At 45.2% G+C, this 20,496-nt stretch overlaps 3 protein-coding genes across 4 annotated transcripts; 1 reads left to right on the forward strand and 2 right to left on the reverse strand.

Annotated features, from left to right (window-relative positions):
- Positions 1–2,164: 2,164 nt before the first annotated feature.
- Positions 2,165–5,839, reverse strand: LOC121618983. Of its 2 annotated transcripts, none has more exons than XM_041954649.1 (4): positions 4,918–5,839; positions 4,365–4,565; positions 3,809–4,019; positions 2,165–3,620 (listed from the first exon to the last, which is right to left on the reverse strand). In XM_041954649.1, exons 1-4 carry the CDS (start codon positions 5,621–5,623, stop codon positions 3,368–3,370), a joined length of 1,371 nt encoding a protein of 456 aa, XP_041810583.1. In that variant the 5' UTR covers positions 5,624–5,839; the 3' UTR covers positions 2,165–3,367. The 2 variants fall into 2 exon arrangements, with proteins under 2 accessions (XP_041810583.1, XP_041810582.1); XM_041954648.1 differs by having other exon boundaries at positions 4,365–4,568.
- Positions 5,840–8,754: 2,915 nt separating this feature from the next.
- On the reverse strand, positions 8,755–11,642 carry yipf6 (Yip1 domain family, member 6). The gene is made up of 3 exons (XM_041954189.1): positions 11,546–11,642; positions 11,105–11,447; positions 8,755–10,756 (listed from the first exon to the last, which is right to left on the reverse strand). The coding sequence occupies exons 2-3, from the start codon at positions 11,441–11,443 to the stop codon at positions 10,409–10,411; spliced, it is 687 nt and encodes a 228-aa protein (XP_041810123.1). The 5' UTR covers positions 11,444–11,447; positions 11,546–11,642; the 3' UTR covers positions 8,755–10,408.
- Positions 11,643–12,107: 465 nt separating this feature from the next.
- snapc1b (small nuclear RNA activating complex, polypeptide 1b) lies at positions 12,108–17,632 on the forward strand. The gene is made up of 10 exons (XM_041954254.1): positions 12,108–12,374; positions 13,557–13,713; positions 13,809–13,949; positions 15,321–15,425; positions 15,506–15,661; positions 15,744–15,797; positions 15,893–15,955; positions 16,129–16,261; positions 16,786–16,857; positions 17,124–17,632. The coding sequence occupies exons 1-10, from the start codon at positions 12,244–12,246 to the stop codon at positions 17,156–17,158; spliced, it is 1,047 nt and encodes a 348-aa protein (XP_041810188.1). The 5' UTR covers positions 12,108–12,243; the 3' UTR covers positions 17,159–17,632.
- The last annotated feature ends 2,864 nt before the right edge of the window (positions 17,633–20,496 follow it).

Consider the following 20,496-nt stretch of genomic DNA (forward strand, 5'->3'; position numbering starts at 1 on the left):
TTCCCGGCAGCGTTTTATTGATCCCCCAGGACTCCCTCCTCCGGGAGCCGATGTCCCAGAGAAGGGTGCAGCGCGGGGGGGGTTGTGAGCTGTGGTGGGGCGCCCAGCTCTTCTCAGACCTGGTGTCCGCCTGCAGAGAGCTGATGTCCAGTTCGGTGAAGTGCACGAAAGCAGGCGTGAAGGTGGAGCCGGGAGCCTACGGGCAGAAACAAGTCAAAGTCAAAAAGTCAAAGTCAGCTTTATTATCAATTCTGCAGTATGTACAGGACAAATGGTGCCTCTGTAGAAGGTGTGCATGATGGGGGGCCGGGGCTCTAGCTTTCCTCAGTTTGCGGAGGAAGTAGAGGCGCTGGTTCGCTTTCTTGGCCAGCGATGTGGTGTTGGTGGTCCAGGAGAAGTCCTCAGTGACGTGCACACCCAGGAATTTGGTGCTGCTTACCCTCTCCACCGTAGCACCATTGATGGTAAGGGGGGCATACTGGGGGCGTCTTCTCCTGAAGTCCACAACAATCTCCTTCGTCTTCTCCACATTCAGAGAGAGATTGTTGTGTTCACACCACGAGGCCAGGCGGCTCACCTCGCTCCTGTAGTCTGCCTCGTCGTCGTTGCTGATGAGACCCACCACAGTTGTGTCATCGGCGAACTTGACGAGGAGGTTGGAGCTGTGGGACGGTGTGCAGTCGTGGGTCAGCAGGGTGAAGAGGAGGGGGCTCAGCACACATCCTTGGGGGGCCCCCGTGTTCAGTGTGGTGGTGCTGGATGTGTTCCTGCCGACCCGAACTGCCTGAGGTCTCCCAGTCAGGAAGTCCAGCAGCCAGTTGCACAGGGAGGTGTTTAGTCCCAGCTGGTCCAGTTTTGTGATGAGCTGTTGTGGGATGATTGTGTTGAATGCTGAGCTGAAGTCTATGAACAGCATTCTGACGTAAGAGTCTTTTTTGTCCAGATGTGTGAGGGCTGAGTGGAGGGCAGTGGAGATGGCGTCATCGGTCGAGCGGTTGGGCCGATAAGCAAACTGTAAGGGGTCCAGGGAGGGTGGGAGGACAGTCTTGATGTGTTTCAACACTAGCCGTTCGAAGCACTTCATGAGGATGGGGGTGAGTGCTACCGGACGGTAGTCATTGAAACAGGAGGGCGACGACTTCTTCAGGACAGGGATGATGGTGGTGGTTTTGAAGCATGTGGGGACAACAGCTTGGCTCAGCGAGATGTTGAAGATGTCTGTGAAGACATCCGTGAGCTCTCCGGCACAGTCCCTCAGCACGCGACCAGGAATGTTGTCAGGACCAGAAGCTTTGCGAGCGTTGATCCTGCTGAGTGTCCTCCTCACACTGTCAGGGGTGTGAGGAGGACACTCAGCAGGATCAACGCTGCTGAGATTGTTCTGAACTCTCTGACGCTCCTGCTGGAGTTCTGAGGTGGGACGAGGGGGGGTTGTGAAGACTTGAGTCCAGTCTCATTCATTTTCACTTCTACAACTTCTACAAGCTTTTCTTCTATGTGAAGGTTCTTGGTTTTACAGAGCGCTCCTGCAGAAAGCTTTACGGTTTATGGCAAACCAAAATTACTAAAGTGATAAAAATCCTTTTGTGCATTTCTGCCACATCTGAAGAACCTCAAAGGGAAATAAGATGTTTTAAAAAGGGACAAGAAACAACCAGAATGTAATGTAAGGAATAAAAAGGAGACTTGCAGAAGTGGAAAATGGCTCAAACATTTGTCAACTATCAGCTGTTTGATCGTCATCGCCAACGTGAAAGTATCAGCAAATCAAGTTTTATTTCTCTTGTTCATCAGCTTCTTTTTTTCTCTTTTTTTTTTTAACTGGTCAGGAAGTCAAAACGAAGCTCATCTTTGTACTCTGAGTAATAAACCAAAGACAAGTCGACCCTCGTCCATCCTGGAGCACTTCTTTGTTTTGTGAATGAAGCGGGACAGAAGCTTTAGCTGCTGTAACATCGAGGTTTCAGCCCTGCGACCTTCATCCCATCAGTTCCTGAAACATCAGAAAGTTCTGGAGGAGGTACCTTTTTTTTATTATTAATGGTGTTTGTGAGATTTTATATGTATATTGAGAATTTAAATGAATGTTTGGGACCAAAATCATTCGCTTTTAGTTTGGAGGAAAGTCAAATCAACAGAAAATAAACTACACAAAGAATTTACATCATCATTAATGTTTAATATTCAACTCATCATTAAGTTCAGCAAACACAAAATACATAACTTTCAATTATCAACTGAATTTATTTTGCTGAAGAAACCAAACAAATTAGTGCCATAAGTTTAGCTTTTATTTAGCTTTACATCGTTTTCGTTACATAAAATAAGTGACAATTTAATTCTTTGAATAGAAAAACGAATGCCACCATTAAAATGTACGCACCTGTTTCCATCCTGTCTGCATTCAATAAATTATCCCGAAAAATTAAAACAATCAAGGTGCATTAATACCTTTTTTGGGGGGATGTTGGCTCGAATTTCAGCAAAATAAGTGACACTCGATTAAGTGCTCATGTAAGATAACGATTCAAAGATCCAGAAACGAACAAAACTGAACCGAATGAACTTAAAACAAAGTGTTCGTCCTCAAATCAACGAGAAATCTGCGTACTCACTTTTAGAAATCTGAATGTGCGCATGTGTATTGTGGGTTTCGTCCGTACGCAACCTTTTGACGTGAACCCTCCGCTCAGCTTCATCAATGAGGTCCCTGATTCCTGACATTTCCAGGTTAATGCAAACGTCCTTCATGTTTACCTGTTGTCATAAATTCACTATAATCTACATTTTCTAATCTAATCCCGTCAGTGCAAAGACAGCGTCATGTCAGATTCACCGCTCTGTTCCTGTTCTGGTTCATCCCAGTCTCTCCATCGATGTTGAGCTAACATGAGCGAAACTCAACACTTACTGCAGATGCTTCACATTCATAAATCGGGGGGGGGTTGAAGGGCTTTTTTGCTGATGAAGTGGTTTACAGGTAATTCCAACCGTCCTTCATTTGTTCGTGCTGGTCATGCTTGTTATTGTGAGACTTGACCGTTATCTGATAAGCAGCTTCAGTTGACAGTCGTTCTGTCTGTTCAAGCTTTCTCCTTGCTAAAATAAATTTTGCTGAACTGCTCACAGTTCATTTGTACCCTGGACGATTGTGAATTTCAGTGCCTCGTTAGCCTCATTTAGGGCCGTCTTAATACCTTTAATCTCAGAAGAAAAGTGGCACCACCTGCTATCCTCAACAGCAGGAGTCACATCAGGTTTTCGATGTGTTGTCCTGCTTCTGTTCCCGACTCTGGTGGCGACACTGTCTTCTCCTCTCTTCGGGCTGATTAAAATCTACCTTCCCGGTTTTCTCCTCTTCCTCCCGTCAGTCCCCCTCCCACACACAGTCACACTCTCGCAGCGGGTTTCTCTGACGCATCGTTGTGATGACGGTGATCCTGTTCTCGGACAGCTCTCGGAGCTGGTTGATCAGCTCCTGCACGCAGGGGCTGGGCCAGGGGTGACCGTTCAGGTAGTCCCTCAGGATGAAGGAGCGCTCCACCAGCAGCTCCAGCTGCACCAGGTGTCGCAGCCGGTGGAGGCTCAGAAGGTCTTTCTCTGGTTCTCTGCGGAAAAACCTGCAAAGCGAGAGAGAAGCTGAGTAAGACTTTAAGTGCATGAACGCAGCATGAACTGAATCTGTGGACGCATGTTCACTTCAGATCTCATAATATGCAAAATGCAAAGGATTCTGGGTAGAAGTAAGACGCCGCTTGTTTTTGTGACTCCTGACAACAAACGTACAATAACTTCCTGTCTGGCTCACCGTATCCTCAGTGTCCTGAGCTGAGGAAACAACATGGGGATTCTCCTGCAGAGGCTGCCGCTGGAGCGGTTCTGCTCGATGTCGAGGTGCTCGAGCGCCGGGACTTTAGGTGCGATGGAGTCCATGTCCTTCAGAGTTATGGCGACTCGCAGTGTCAGCCGGGTCACACTGGATGGGATGGTGGTCGTATACGTAGCCAGAGAATTACCACCTGGTAGGACGAAAAAAATGTCTCACCACCGCTTGGTTTTACATCCACACACCATGAAATAACCATAAAATATGTGAGGTGGGTAAAGGTTGGCTGAGGCATTCTGGAGAGAGATTGTTAATATTACCATCTCTGCTCCTTCACAATGTGATCACACGTCTCATCTGTCCATCTCCCCTCCCCTCCCCCCATCCTGTGCACGAATGCCGCCTGTTGCTGATTGGCTCAAACAGTGCATGTGGATGCTCTGGCAGACAGCCTTCTGCATTAGTTATATCTCATTCACCTAAATAAGAACCACGTCTGGATCCCAACAAAAGAGAAGCTTTGAGCAGCCCGACTCACCGATGATGCTGAGCGTCTCGAGCTGTTGGAGAGGACTCAGCCAGGACGGGAGGCGACACTCGATGCCGTCTCTGATGTACCTGTAGCGGACAGTCAGAGACCTGAGCGAGGTCAGACTCCTCAGTGCGTTCTCTGGCAGGATGGTTTCCGGGTAATCCACCAGTTCCAGGCTGGTCAGCGCCGGGCCGCCGTACCGGGACGCTGCTGCGGGACCGAGGAGGAGAAGGTTTATGACGTTTCTGACATTTCACAGATCAGTTAGGGGTGAGTGAGGCTGATCACATCTTCTTTGTGGTACCACTTTCTAATGAGCCACCCTCTATAAACTGATTTCATGCTCTAACTGCTGGTTCTATGAAAGGTTAAACAAGCTTATATGAATGCATTATAGATCAGTTATTAGTTATTAAAACCTTCAGGTTGCCAGATGTGAAAAAGTGCTTTGTCAATAAAGGGCCAATGCGTAGATGCACTGGTCTGATGTGGAACCACAGCAGAGTCTAACAGACAGACAGACAGACAGACAGGTGCCTGGTGCAGGTGACTGGCTGACCTGGCTGCTCCGGGTCCGGGGGGCTGAGGTAGTCATCAGGCAGCGGCTCTGGAGGCTCCCCCCTCATGCCCCAGGACAGGTGCTTCAGCTTCCTCAGGCTCAGCAGCAGGTTGTGGAAGACGCTGCGGGGCACCGGCCTCACGGTGTCCAGCCCGTAGCCCTCCCCCTGCTGGTGGAAGAGCAGGTACCGCAGATTGACCAGGTGCGACACGGTGTTAATGAACTCCACCGTGCACGTCAGCCGGACGTTACACACGCTCAGGTGCGTCAGCCGCTCCTGCAGCTGCTCGCTCAGGCTCCGCCCCAGCATCGGCTCGTCCCAGGTGGCGTTCCGCACCCCCAAATCCCTCAAATCGGGGAACCGCGACAGGTTGTCCAGGTATTTCTCCTTGTACAGCCGCCCTCCGTCCACGAACACGATGGCGGTGAGGGACGGCAGGAACGTGACGAGCCGCCGCCACTCTTTGCGCCGCAGGTGTCGCACCGCCACCCGGGTGAGCTTGCGGTGGCGCAGGGTGTCCCAGAAGCCGTAGGTGTAGCGGCGGAGGTCGGACAGCACCACCGCGTCGGCCCTCCACAGGGACGGGTGGTCGATGAGCTTCTTCAGGTACCTGCAGCAGGTGCGGACCGTGTGTCTCTCCTCCGTGGTCAGGTAGCTGAACACGTAGACCCAAACTTCAGGAGGAAGGCGCTGCAGCTCCTCCATCAGTAAACGAACCGTTAACGGCTAAAAGCTAAAGCTCAGAGCGCTCCAAGAGAGCAGAAAGCGGGAGAAATAATAATAACCGTCATTAGGACTGAAGCTGCCGTCACTTCCCCGGTGTGTTACTGCAGAGTGAACACTGCCAGCAGCGTTTATTCAGCTGTGATCTCTACAGATTCATCATCTGCCATCACACTCGGCGCATATTGACAGCGCCTCCCAGCCGTCGCGCTGTGATGACGTCATTCTTCTTCAGATGAATTTGCGGCAGACTACATTTGAGACAACAAAGACACCAAATATAAAAATAAAGGTTTTTTGGTGGTTGGGTTGGAAACAACATTCTGTTTGTCACGCAATTATTAAATAGAAACAAACACCTGTACAGCTATACAGAATTTCTAATGACATATAAAATCCCTGTCATTCCTGAAGAATATGCAATAGTATTTGATGCAATTCCTACTGGACTATTAACACTTCTGCAAGGGGGAGGGGAGGAGAACACACAATATTCATCAGAGCTCTATTTAGGTGGAGTACAATTAACAAGTAACAAATTTACAAATAAACATATTAGGAAATTGTACCACCAAACCTCAACCCCTCAGTCACAATCCATCTGGAATTCAAAATTTGAGAATATTAAATGGAAATCTGTGTGGACTTTCAATCAGAAATTCTTTGTAACAGATAAAATCAAGGAAGTAGCCTTCAAAATATTACATTTAATTTACCCAAATAAATCATGTTCTTGTAAGATTTGGAGAGAAAGTTGTGGAGAGAAACTGTGTTCTGTAACCATGAGACGGAATCTATTTGCCATTTATTTTTTGTCGAACATTTTGGTCAAAGGTAGAGCTGTTTTACAATGTACAGACTGAGGAAAAATGATGTTTTTTTTTTTATGAAAATAGGACTAGCGATCGTCAAAGGAGTTACATCCTGAATTTACTCATACTGTATGGCAAGTATTATATTCACAAATGCAAGTGGAGTCAAAAACCTCCAAAAATACAACAATTTATAAAGGAAGTAGAGTTTTATATGACCTCCTTACACAACGTAAAAGATAAAAGAGCAATGAAGACTCTGGATATTTGCAAATCCTTTAATATGTTTAATTAATTTTCTCAGGTATGGTACCCTAAGCGTTTATGTATATATGTACATTTGTATATAATGTATATATTGTATATACACTGGTGTTTGTATGTATATTGTAATGTATATATGGTGGACACTTATCAATAAAGGAAAAAAAAAATAAAATAAAAAGTGGACCAGCCTATGAGCATTAAAAAAAAAGACTACAGGGATGAAGGCGTGTTGCTGCTGCTCCTCCTCCTCCTCCTCCTCCTCTTCTTCTCACATTGTTCACTTTATACCCAGACCCATCCATCTGCGCTGGTGCGGATCCGTCCCTCAGTGTAGCATCTGGATCAGGGTTACCCAAAGTGGGGTTGGTCCAACAGGTGTTTCTAGCAAAAACTTAAAAATTAATTTTAAGAAATATAAATCTTTGTTTATACAGTTTTATTTTTTTAGATTAAAATGCTCTTAAAATATGCAGGATCCCTAATTATTCATTATTTTTCCTAATCAGCGTGCAGAGTGACAGGAAGTCAGGCAGTTTCGGGAACTTCTGGTCCCTGTTGCATCTCAACAACAGCACAACAGGGTCTGTTTGCCTCAGTTAAGTGTTTTTCCCTCCAGGGGTAAAAGTTTGTGAACCCTGATCTACATCTTCTCCAGATTTGTCCACACCTTTCAAGAATCTCCTGGCAGCGTCCTGCACCATCTTTATCCTCTCCGACCTTCCCTGCATTTCAGCAGCATGGCTGATAACCTTCACAATAAAAGCCAGAAATCATTTCACATCCATGCAGATATTCTGATTTGAAAGTATTAAGAAATTGAATGCAGAATTGATTTTCTTTTCTGTGACGTGAGAAACCTCTGATCATCCACCAGTCTGATGGTTCCAAATGGCTGCAGCCGCTCAGTGTATTTTCTTTCTTTCCGTATTCGTCAATTTACTGTGTTGAACATGTGAGCAGCCAGTTCACTGTTAATGCCTGCAACACAGAATGCAAACAGACAGGTTAGGTGTGTCAGGATCTTTAAATGCCTTCTATGACACGTACTCAGCGTCGTGTGCACAATGTGTAATTCGTGATGGTTCTTGCGAGCTGAAGGACGGAATTCAGCAGGAAACCTCAGATGTCTTCAGCAGAGGTTTTTTTTATTGCAGGTTTGATGCATTAAGGAGAATCTGACGAGCAGCACAACAATCACAGCTGTAAAACAACAACTCCTCGTACGCCCCCCAAACAACAGCCATTCTGTATCTGTCATTGGTACGTGTGATTCTATTGGACGCCTAAATCTAAACCTGAGCTCACGTCTGCGTTCGTCTCGCTTTAGCTTTACAAACTGATGTCACAGAGTCCTTATCTTCGACTGTTAAGATCTGGCCAATCCTCGCTGAGTGATCCCCTCTATCTACACATACTTTATCTATAGGACCTTGGTTACTATGGTAACACAGCCAGGAAGCGACCTTCAAGCTTCCACCTGCCAGAGTGGTTGCTGAAACGCTGGGTTTTGTACGACCACGTGAGGCCTTTGTGCTCTGTAGCCTTGGAGTCTTTGTGTGCTCACAGATGAAGCAGAGCTGAAGTGTCAGCTTCTATTCGCCTCGTTTCATTCTCCTCATGTTGCATTCAAGGGCCGCACCGAAAACTGCACAACTGTTTTTAATGTAACAGGTACTTTAAGGGTTCCTGACACACACTGCTGTGAGTTATTCTGTTGAACACAGCGTACATTTGAACATATCAAAGGTTTTTTGTTGCCTCTTGTGGAAGATTTGAGATAAATTCATGATCTTAGAGGCAAAAGAGAGAAAAACTGACACTGCAGTAAAACCCTGTTTCATGTGATGGCAGATAAATAACTTCAAATAATTGTCAGGTGAGCCTTTTTTGTGCTGAGGCAGAGTAAACATCTCATTGGTTAGTCTGCAGAGCTGAAACTGGCTTAAAAACAGTTAAATAATGTCATACAGCAAATTATAAGATCTATAGAGAGCTGAGCGTGTGGGTGGACTGAGAGCACACATACACAAACCATCACAGCTGATCAAATATATTTTAATCTTTTCAATTTGATGTTAATGAATACATATAAATTAAATCAACAAAAGAAGCCCCGGTGATTTGGGAAACATCAAAGACAGAGCAGGGGTCGAAGGTTACAGACAGGTTAGGAGGTGAAAAATCAGCCCAAACAGGAAGCAGACACAGAGAGGAGGAATCTCTGACAGCTAAAATGTGCCTGCTGCTGTTCAGACGGCTGAAACTTTTGCTGCTGTCGGTGCTTCAGTCAGTTCATTTATCTGCAGGAAAAAGGAAAGAAAGCAACCTCGTCTGTGTTTTATGTTGGATTTTCCCAGAAGAAACAAACAGCCCCGACCTCGTCACTGCAAGCTGTCTGCAGCAAAGAGACGTGAGATTCTTCTCTCGTAATGTGACGGTCTGACCGACATCAAAGCACTTAAACACAACTCAAAAAGCACAGCTGACTGCAGGCCGAGGAAATAACTAGTCTGACAATCAGACTTTGTTTTCACACCGTTATTGTGTTTGATTCAGTGAAATCAGAGATGTGAATAACCATTATGAGCCCTAGAGCCACGCTAACACACATCATGTCAGGAGTCTGTAGCTGTACACTTAAATCCAAATTATAGCCTCTGCATCCATCTGACCGCGAGGGTCCACGTGACGTCAATTTTGCCATCTGTCCATGTCAGTGAGGGAGCGGACAAATGCAGTTTTAGATTGTATCCAGCCCTTAAAGAAACGCTTCGACATTTATTTTGGGAAATACAGTCATTTGCGTTCATGCCAAGAGATGGATGAGAGGAGTGATCCCGCTCTCGTGTCCCCACCTGGTCAAGAAACATTCAGGTGCACAATCAAACAAACAATGAGCTTTAGAGGTGAATTTTGTTACCTCTGGACAGAGCCAGGCTAGCTGTTTCCCCCTGCTTCCAGTCTTTGTGCTAAGCTAAGCTAACTGGCTGCCAAACTATTGCTTTCTGCAGAGCTGATCAGCATATCAACAGAGCTCGACTGTTTCCTGCCATCTAATAAAAACAAAAACGTCCCCCGAAATACGAAAATAAACATCTGGAAAAGTGACGACTAGAGCCACAAACTGACAGCTGCTCGACAACAGCTGAAGAGCTTCTGAGTTAAGCTACATGAAAGCTTCACTAAATGTCTAAAACTGAATAACTTAGTGTGAAAATGTACTCTGTCGGGTCAGCGAGTGTCGTCAGGAACGCACGAAGTTTCAAACGCACCCAGAGAGACCAGGAGGAAAGAAGTAACAGCGGTAGCCCTGCTGTTCAAACATTCGTAGAGCATCTCTATGTACAAGAGCGTGGACTTTATCTTTACTCAGCTCGTAAACATGCCTGGGAGACGACCTGGAAAATATGAACATATTCATCAGCTTGTTAACTCTCCATCTGCAGCGCAGCGTCCTCTGGACCTCTCTGGATCACAGCTCGAGCCGTTGCTTCACCTCAAAGAGTCTGTTTTGGTGTTTCTCGAGTCTAAATACCGCATCAGAGCCCCAGAAACACCCACAGTCAGTTCAGTAGTCATTCGTCTTCGCTCAAAGGCAGACACCGGTGTTTGTTTGAGTTCCTTCACTCCACAAAAACCTCCCTCATCCTTGTCAGTTCAACTCGGATCCGTTCCTTTCGTTTCTCCTCTACTGCGACGGCGAGAACGTCAGGATCATCCACCCGATCACGAAGTAGAAGAGGAACACCGGGTACACCACCAGCGCCTTGCGGTTGGGCGGCTGGCTGTCGGCGAGGAAGGCCGTGGAGGCGAAGGTGGACCAGCCGAAGGACGCCGTCACCACCACCAGCCGCACGGCGAAGCTGACCGTCCCCGAGCCGCCGACCAGGACGATCCGGCACACGGCCATGGCCACCGTCAGAGGCATGATGCAGTAGCCCAGCACACACAGGCTCTGGAAGAAGGAGATGGTGCCGCCCAGCAGCTTGGAGTTGAGGGTGATGATGATGGAGCCAAACCAGATGATGACGAAGACCTGAATGAAAAAAAATGTATTTCACCATGTCAGAGGACAAATTTATCATTTTAAATAAGATACAGAAATATAAGCAACCATTGAAATTAGCTTCAGATTAGCTTGACAGATAGAAGCTAATATAAGGACCTAATGAAGAGCTGATCAACTGAAACACATTAACATGGCTAGTAGTCAATTACATATCAATTAATTGCAAAACAAATCTACATAAAAGTAAACATTGTGAGTGAATCTGGGGCTCCTGGGGGTCTCTGGACAGCTGCCTACTCTATTTAGCCCAGTTGGTAATCCAGCCCCAGTCCAGCCTCCACCCTAAACCCTCAGAGAGTAGAACAGCGGCGGTACCTCAGCGAACTGCGGCCCCCCCTGGTCGTCGCTGTCAGCCGCGCCGCCCTGCAGCAGCAGGGCCAGCGTCACGCAGAGCAGCAGCGGGCCCCACAGGTCCCAGTCCCGCAGCAGAGCCGAGCTGCGCTTCGGGTACAGGACGTGGATGAACTTGTTCCCCACCGCCCGCAGGTCCCGCAAGATGGTCTCCTTCACTGGCTCGTCCAGCGTGGAGAACTCATCATCCCGCCTGGAGGAGCCGACGGGCACAGAGATGTCTCCCTCTACCGGGATGTCCTCGGAGATGGAGACATCTGACAGCCCGGCGAACGGCCTGCTGGCCTCCTCCGCTGCCGCCATTTTACTTTGGAGCGAAAAGTTTAACGAGAGCCGTTAAATAACTGGAGAGTTTAGACGACACAAACGGAGCCCATGTAATACGTTTTAAAACAAGACACCGACCGAGGCGGCAAACGTTCCTCTGAACCACTTAATTCAGTTCCAGTTGGTCCAGTCTGTCCGGCTGCTGGCGAGAGTCTGCTCCTCCACGTCAGCTGAGGATTGTTTACTTCCGCAGGACGTGAGTCACGTACATCCGGGTGGTGCGTTCACATACACTCACTAAACTCCGTTGGTGATAATCCTAAGGTTAGTCATTCATTACAGTTGTTCATCAAGGTATAATGGTTCATTTTTATTTTAACACAGACACACTCTTAACATTATGGTGATTTGAGGACAATATTTTATTTCAAATGGGTTATCAGATCCAAATGTTTTCCTTCCAAAGAGATTTTTTCTTTGACATTAATAAAGTTATTTTTTTGCCCTCGTGCATCTTAAATACATCTTTATACTATTATAATTAGATTAAAATAGAATTTCGACACACACGTCTGGCATAAAAGAAAAGTAAACACGTATAATGGAGAGTAAGTGCTACAATTCACCATTACATTTGAAGGCATCACCAGCGCTGGCGACGACGTCTGGTACTGATGACGCAGAAAACCGTCGACAGTCGTTGCGGAGTCGTGTGTTTACACTGTGGACCTGTCTCTTTGTAGCTCATTTTCTGCTAGAAAATGTCTTAAATTGAACCACTGATAGTCAGTTTTAAACGTGTTTTAACGCTCGGGTGTCTTGGAAGCGGCAGTAAGATGGATTCATTTGTGAAACAGGTGAAATCGGACTGTGAGGAGCTGCTGGACCGCTTCCAGCAAACAGACTCGGTCCGCTTCGAGGTTTTCTCCCAGATATGGAAGGAAATGAAGTTCTCACAGATTTTCTAGTAGGTTTCACCTTAAAAATACTATCAGTCAAAATGTTAGTTATTTTACGATATAAGTCAAGTCATTGGTGGCGTGAAGTGACTGCAAATTGTATTTTTTGAAATTCAAGACAAAATAAAACCACATACGCATTAATATTATATTCTACATTTCTGCTTTGTTATTAACTCAAACAAATTCTCTGACGCTTTTATTATCTACTGTTATGTAAGCAGCGTTTCATGTGTGGTGAGCAGGAAAAATGCTTAATGAACTTAATAAAACACACAGAAAACAGCTCAAGAAATGTTAAATTAACAATTAATGAAACAGAGAAAACATTGTTGATGTTGCAGTGGGAAGAAAATGTCTTGAAATTTGACATTTTGTAAATAAATGCAAACTGACATCTTTACATTAATAATTAATGAATTAATGAATACTTTCATGATCGATTAGCCGATTTTTGTGATTAATCAATTGACTCTATTTATCAATTCAACAAAATGCCCTGCACAGTTTCCCAGGGCCCAAGCTGATGTCCTCAAATGTCTAATAATGACACTTAAAAACCCCAAAACACTCAGTTTACAGTGATGTTATACTCGTTTAGGCCATTTTTCCTTCAGAACTGTCATAAACAGTTTATTGAATATCACAATTGTTGATTATGATTTTTTCCCCCAATCATTAATCGTTAAAGGACTAATCGTTTTACAATCTTTTTCAGGTGTTTGTCCTGTTGTTATTTATTCATTTTCATTCATTTATTCTCTCTTTAAATGTGTTGCCACTCAGCTTTGACAGATGGCTCAGAGGCCACTTTCTCTACTGTTAAACAGATCTGACACAGAAATTATAGTTATTATTATTTTAATCATTAAACAACATGTTTGTCTCATAATTGTGATTTAGGATTCAATGAGCTCAGATATTACCTCATATTTGTTTGAAAATTTCTCATTATTTTTAACTTAGTACACATTTGAGAAAGTTCACATAGTTATGAGACAATAAATAATAATCAGTCTCAGAACACCCAGTTCCTCTTCAACACACGGTGCACATAAGCTTCTATATGTTGAGGTTAGTAATGGTTCATGGCTCAGAGGTAACACTGGGGATGAGTTAAATGCAGAGAATTGAGCAGAATCATCGTCAGTGTTTAACACAGCGTGCTCCATGTTGTCATTGTCTTGCAGCGGCACCGTGAAGCGGGAGAAGCGAGCGTTCAGTCGTCTGATCCTTGACACCACCTCCTGCTTCTTCCTGCCTCCGTTCAGCTTCCAGATCAGGGTCGGAGGACTTTACCTGCTGTACAGCCTGTATCAGTGTCAGACCGCGTTGCCCTCAGAGCAGGTCAGGAACGCAACACGTGAAGGGGTCACACGTTTAAATAAAGTCCTGCTCGATCTGAGGCGGATGGTGACTTCTTCCTGTGCTTCCGGCTGCAGATCCGTCTGGCGCTGAAGGACTGGGAGGACGTGAAGAAGTTTGAGAGGGACGCCGTGGACGCTAAGCACCTCGATGTCGTTTACATCCTGCGGCAGCTGATGTTCCACAAAGCTTTCCACTTCACCGCCATGCCGACACCGGTGAGCCGCCTGCCTCACATCCACATTCACACTGATATTCACTGAAAACCCTAAATACCATTTAATGGAGGAGTATTATGTGTGTACAGTGGAGATTCAGTTACTGAGAGGCCATTAAAACAAGGTGAGCTCTGACCCGGAGTCTGGAGTGGGATCAGACTGTGGTTTGTTCGGCTCCCTCCACGTCTCCTCCTGGCAGCAGCATTAAGGGGAACAGCAGCCACTTCGTTCATGTGTGATTTGCATTCTGCTCCCGTCCCAACCTGTTCGAAACGTGCTGCTGCATCAGATTCATCACACAAACATCAGCAGATATTTACAAAGGTCAATGAACCTGATGAGCTCAAACTTTAAATATTTGGTCTTTGTGCTGTTTTCAGTTCAGTTTATGTCAAACAGGATGAACAGGTTTTCACATTCTGTTTGAGTGATGTTTTAAACAGCGTCCCAGCTGCTTTGGAAACAGGATGGAACTAATTACATCTACTTAAGTACAATGTTGAGGTACATTTCAGGCCACTTAATATTTCTAGTCCACTGTATTGCATGATCTAAATATATTAAATACATATTTGACAGCTTTAATTGCGAGTTTATTTGCAGAGTCAGAGCATTAATACAAAATATAAATCAACTAATAAATGATGTTGTATTATTATGGGTGATTTCCAGCTGCAACATCAGTCATTTTTCCACATTAACGAGTCACTAAATTATTATATATTATCCTGTAATGCAGATATTTTTCTGTATAATGTGTACTTGTGGTACTTGCAACTTTTTTGCATGCAGAAAGTTTACTGAAGTAAAAGATCTGAGTTCTTCTTCCACCACTGATTGCAGGAATATGATTGATTTTACATCTTAATGTATTATTGAAAGAGCAGAGCTTGCACAGCTTGCACAGTAAAAATACATGTTCTTAATAACATCGATATCTTGCTTGTGAAAGGCAGCAGGTACGGTCTGTCCTTCTCCTGCTCAGGCTGGTTATAACAGGGCTGATAATGAAGTGGAGGACAAACCAGAGCGATCCTGGATGCACCTGCACTGAAACATAAGAAAAGATGGAGGAAAGATCCTTTTAACATTAAACATTAATACATTAGAGTGCAGCAGGTGTCAATAATCCTTTTTCCAGGAGTGGGTGACCGAAGCTGCAGTGCTTCAGTCATGCTTCAGTCATGCAGTAACTTTAATATCATGTTCTGTTGTTTCCACAGCAGTACTGCGTACATATATCAGGCACATTCATCAAGCGGATAATTAAATTGTAAATAGACGACAGTGGAAAACATTGTTTTTATCTGAGCTAACCCTAACCCTTGTCTCCTCCTCCTCCTCCTTCTCTTCCTCTTCCTCTCCTGCCAGCTCACCTACAAGAAGAAGAGGAAGGTGGAGAGGACGGTGCTGTGTGAGAAGTTCATGGAGCGAGCGTCTCGTCCACAGGAGCTAATCAGCGTGGAGCTGCTGGAGGTGAGCGGAGACTCGACCCCCAGCGCCTTCACGGCAGACTTACTGAGAAGTGTGACATCGTGCCATTTGTCCCCTCGCAGGAATTGTCCAACATCCATGAGATCTACGAGAAGCTGAAGACTTCTGTCCTGTCCACGACAGAAGAGGCGGCTTCGTCCACCAGCCTGATCCGTAAAGACCTGGTCCCTCAGCTGCGCGGCACTGTGGTGGACTTCTACAAGTGGCAGCAGAGGAAGGTGAGACTTGGACAAAACGTCTGTCTTCTTTATACATTATTGTCCACTTTCGGTGTGATGAGATGCTGTCATGTCTCGTCAGGATGGGACTGATGAGGGTGAGGACAGCGGTGAGGAAGCGTCGTCTCAGGTGGAGGTGAGTTACGCATCGCTGCTGCAGCTCCAGGACCACCGTAACGAGCTTGTCCAGAGGGCTCCGATGTTGACCGTCTGTCTCTTTTGTGTCCTCAGTGCTCCCAGAGGGCCGAGCGCCTCGCCTCCATCAAATCAAAAGCTTACGGACAGGCAGCGGAGGTTTGTGTTTCCTGTTTCTGGGGTTTTCTTTTGCTTTCATATTTACTCATGTTTTCTTTAAATGTGTCACGAATGAACATTTTCTTTGGAGGATCCGTAGTTTTCTTAAAAAATGAAGCCAATGTGGTGAATGTGTTTCCTTCAAATCATCGTTGCGTATATGCGTCTGTCAGGCCTCCAAGTCCCGGCGTCATCGTCAGGTGGAGGTGGATTCCACCGAGCCCGGACCCTCCCACTCGCCAGCTTACTCCAGAACAAATAAACCATCACTCAAAGCCAGATCCAGCAAGAGTGTACAGATCTCAGGTAAATCCTGTCTTCAACCGTCCTTTAATCCCAAAAAATAAACTACCACAGTTGAAATATCGACATTGACAGCAGAGGGAAATCAGACCTGAATGCCAACCAGCTGTCAACAAGGCAGCTTTTATTTTTTGGTTGTTCACATCTCTAAATTATCTGTTAATATTAATCCACTCAGTCAGTCAGTTTCTGACGACGGCAGCGCCGCTGGATTCACGTTTGAATCATTTACCATCAAAATTATAATAAAGCCGGACGGTTACGTCTGTTCCTCCTCACTGACGTCCTCCCAGGTGACCAAACAGCATGAAAAAGATCAGTTTCTGAATGTTTCCCCTTAAAAACGCTTTGACAAACATCCATCCACACCAGTTAGCGGTTTATTATCATCAGTTAGAATGAAATGAAAACAGAAATAAAGCAGGTGTGAGACTCTCAGGCCGGCTGAGGGACGAGGATGGAGTTTTTCTATTAGCGTGAATGTTTTGTGAAATGATCATGTCTGACTGAAACCTCCGTCTCGTCAGGTGACGCGTGGAAAGAAGCCGTGGCGACCACTCACATCAATCGTCTCACCTCGCTGGACTTCGTTCCTGAAGGTACGCAGCTCTGTCACACTGCTCCCTGTTCTCTGCTCCGTTTTCCTGAGGAGCTCCGCTGTGGTTTACATGCTGCGTCAGCATGCACGCGGGCCCTGAACGTCTCACATTTCATGACAACATTTCTGATAGTTGTGAGTTCACTCTGGATTTCCTGCAGAGCCACGCTGCCTTTCAGCCATAAAACATCAACCGGATGATGATTTTCCTCTTTACGCCAACTCAACAGCCACCACATTTATGTTCTTTCCTTTTCCTCCACACAGACAAACCAAGAATATACAGAAAATCCAAGAGGTGATGAAGACGGCGCAGGAGTCCACCTGCATCCCGACCGGAGCTGCTGTTCAGCACATTGAATCTGTTTTAAAATGTTCATGTGGCTTTTATGATTGTCGGGAATTTTCTGCGATCCTGAATGTTTCTGTTTCGGTTCTTTGTCGGAAAAAATGTTTTTACATGTGAAAAGGTTTTATTTTTTAATGAGTCTTAAACTGTTAAAGAAAAAATATTCTGCTTCTCCTCAAAGCTGCAGACACGAGCAGCTTTCTTTGTGCAGTTTTACAGCCTTCGCTTGTTGAAAATGCGTCTGTGCCGGACTCTCGTGTCCTGTGCAGTGAAGGAAACATCACTCGTGTCTGTTTAGCAGAGAAAATGACTCCAAACGTGACATGTTTCGCTCTGTGCACTGTCTTCTGTGTAAAAGTAGAAACTGGATTTCTGTTCTTGTTTCACTGTTTAAATCTTAAGTTTCACTGTTTTATATAAAACCTGGTTTTACAGTTGCTGTGTTCTGCGTCTCTTTCTCGTGTGGCGTTTGATTCAGATTTAACAACCGAAGTGAAATGTTAATGTTAACCTGGTTTCATCGCTCCGTGGTTGTATTTGTTGTGTCTGTTTTATGATTTCAGTTCTTATTTTCACTCACATTTGCTTCTGTTTTTTTTATTGTGATACACCAAAGTAGACAATTGCAGTTCATTTAAATATTTGATTTAAAAGTAGTTTAACTGTCAGATTGTGATTTCCACTGGAGTCTAAAGCTCCGCTAACCTCGTCGAGCTCATTTACGAGCCAAACTGTAGCCTTTAACTGACTGCTTTAGTTATTTCTATTCTCCATGACTAAATTACTCCGCATGTGGGATAAAATGCCAACGTGAGTTCATCACAATGTGTTTTGGTTACAGGAAGCAGCCAGGAATGAAAAGTAGCATGCAATTACATCCATCCTAATTAGCCAAGGCTAGCTGTGGCAACCTCACCAGCTACTGTCAACTGGATCTGACTGTTTTTTTGTATAATGTTTTATTGAACCTTATGCATTTATCAGTTGCTGCTTTTGGTTTTGCAGGGATGGATGATGGATGCATGGTACGTTCAAAGACCGTGGGCTATGTGAGGAGCTAAATGTTTGCCCATTCCTTCTTGAATTTAGTCAATTTGGACAAATGATTTTGAGAATTCGGGCCACAAACGACTAATTCAGTGATCAAATTAAAAATTAAGTGATCAAATTTGGAAAACGATTTGCGCATGAAGCCGGAGATTGTAAATATCTCCCACGGTCCGTGAAGGGGTCTTCGCTCGCCGCTGTGTGGCTGCGGATTTGCGGGTCTGGAGGATGAGGAGCGGCGGGGACGCTGCTGCCTCTGCTCCGCTGGTAGTGCACTCGGTTCCGCTGTGAGTGAGGGAGACCGCCGCAGCCATGGCCTCGGACAGTAAGTACGACCGTCTCGTCCCCCTGTGCCCGCCTCTGGCGCTGGTTTTCCCGTGTCAGTGCTGGTGATGGATGCTGTTTGCAGGCTCTCTCCTGCTCTCTGTTTTGGGGTTTGGCTCACAGAGAGCGGCAGGATGTGTAGGCCAGTTCATTCTCTTTTTACCCAACACCGCTGCTGCTCTGTATTTTAGCCATTTTATTGATATTTTAGGGCCTTTATCGGTGTCCAGTGAACACATCTGTCTGATGTCCCTTCAGTATTCCTGCAGGGTGGATGGTGGTGCTGGCTGGAGAGTTCATAGTTGCCTCATCATGGCCACTTCATGGAAACCTATTTTTGTGTCTCCTGTACCAAAACAGAAGGTGTTCCTGCCCGGGATGAAATTCTTTGTGCAGCTCATCACAGTGATGATGGTGATCTGCCGTTTTTTCCTGTGCTGTGCTGTTTTATAACAGAGGCCCACTGAGAGCCTGTGGTAACTCCATGATGAGTTTAAAGACACCCTGTGGTTCCCTGCGTTTAGCATTATTCATCATCTTCTGGAAACAATACATCGGTGCTCTCCAGTAACTGTAGACCAGCACCAGTCTTTAATCCAGTAGGTGATCGTTTCTGGGCAAAGGAGGCCTTCAAAAAGAAGCACAAAGCCTCCAGATGTTCTAGTTTTAACCCACCATGTTCAGAATTATTACAGAGAACTCCTCTTTAGATCTCTGGTTTGTTACCCCATTAAAAAAGCACTCAAAGGAGGACTGATAAATAAATTGTGGTACTACCAAGAAATTAACTGATGAGCTGAATGCCTCCTCCTTCCGTGGTTGTCCTATCCATCCTTCTCAGCCTATTATCATCATTCATTGTACAAAGGTCCTCTGAGCTCTCTGGAATCACAACACCTAAAATATTAATTATTAGGATAATCATTAGTTTATGTGATATTTTATAATTTGTGACTGACATTCCCACAGTTCTGCAGATTACACTTTTTTTATCATTTGCTTTAAAACCAGAATGCTTTATAAAAGACTCCCAAAAGTTCAAGAAGAGTTTAAGAGTTGGAGACCAGTTTGGACTCATGAGGAAACTGGTGTCATCTGCAAACACTGGAGTTGTTGCCTGCATGTCCCCGACTTCAAGCCTCTCTAGAGAGGAAAAGAAATGAAAGGAATTGAGTGTACTGGCCTGATTTTGGGTTCTCCAAAGTATCTACAACTGTAATCAGACATGAGTTTTTAAAGCTACGAATATCAATGACTACCATGACTCTAAATCTTCAACAGGGATGATGATGATGATGATGGTGACTGTTAACTGGAGGATTCTCTTCAAAGCAAAGTTAAAGTCACACATCATCATCAAAATCCTGCAGCTCATTAAAGAATTAATAAAAGATCTAAAGGTCCAGATCACAATGAAGAGCGCTTCTTCTTCACTGATAACGTGTCAAAGTGCGTGTGTGTGAGATCGTCCCGCTCTGTCCTCCACACACACACACACACACACACACACACACACACACGCGCGCGCACACACACCTGTTACCTGTCCTCTGTCACTTTAATAACAATGACAGTGATGATAACCGGTGTAAACTCAGCCTCCAGCAACGGACAGACTGACATGAAGTTAATGAAAAAAAAAACAGTTAAGTCATCCTCAACATCAACCAGTTTGACAGTTTCATCATATGGTTCCGTCACCATGGAGACGCTATAGGAACAAACTTTTCAAACCAATCCCGAAGCGCACTGATCGGTGACGTCAGGCCCTCACCTTCGCCGCACCTGTTGTCGACCTGAGGATGGAGTCTTTGTTCCCTCAGTGTCAGACGCTGGTGATCGCTCACAGAAACTGGAACCGTCCAGTTTTCCGAGACTTCGGGTCTGGAACTAGTTCATGTAACAAACCTCTTCTTCCGG

This window comes from Chelmon rostratus, chromosome 15 (genome assembly GCF_017976325.1).
Source record: "Chelmon rostratus isolate fCheRos1 chromosome 15, fCheRos1.pri, whole genome shotgun sequence".
In the NCBI taxonomy this organism is placed as follows: domain Eukaryota; kingdom Metazoa; phylum Chordata; class Actinopteri; order Chaetodontiformes; family Chaetodontidae; genus Chelmon; species Chelmon rostratus.

Bases quoted from the DNA above. Each gene is read 5' to 3' on its own strand.
- LOC121618983 (XM_041954648.1), bottom strand. From the start codon at position 5,623: ATGGAGGAGCTGCAGCGCCTTCCTCCTGAAGTTTGGGTCTACGTGTTC. The intron at 4,569-4,917 runs GTCAGCCAGTCA...TCGGTCCCGCAG, and splicing joins CCCGGACCCGGAGCAGCCAG to CAGCGTCCCGGTACGGCGGC. The intron at 3,621-3,808 runs GTGAGCCAGACA...CTCGCTTTGCAG, and splicing joins CTCAGGACACTGAGGATACG to GTTTTTCCGCAGAGAACCAG.
- yipf6 (XM_041954189.1), bottom strand. From the start codon at position 11,443: ATGGCGGCAGCGGAGGAGGCCAGCAGGCCGTTCGCCGGGCTGTCAGAT. The intron at 10,757-11,104 runs GTACCGCCGCTG...TTTTTCATTCAG, and splicing joins GGGGGCCGCAGTTCGCTGAG to GTCTTCGTCATCATCTGGTT.
- snapc1b (XM_041954254.1), top strand. From the start codon at position 12,244: ATGGATTCATTTGTGAAACAGGTGAAATCGGACTGTGAGGAGCTGCTG. The intron at 15,662-15,743 runs GTGAGACTTGGA...ATGTCTCGTCAG, and splicing joins ACAAGTGGCAGCAGAGGAAG to GATGGGACTGATGAGGGTGA. The intron at 15,798-15,892 runs GTGAGTTACGCA...TTGTGTCCTCAG, and splicing joins AAGCGTCGTCTCAGGTGGAG to TGCTCCCAGAGGGCCGAGCG.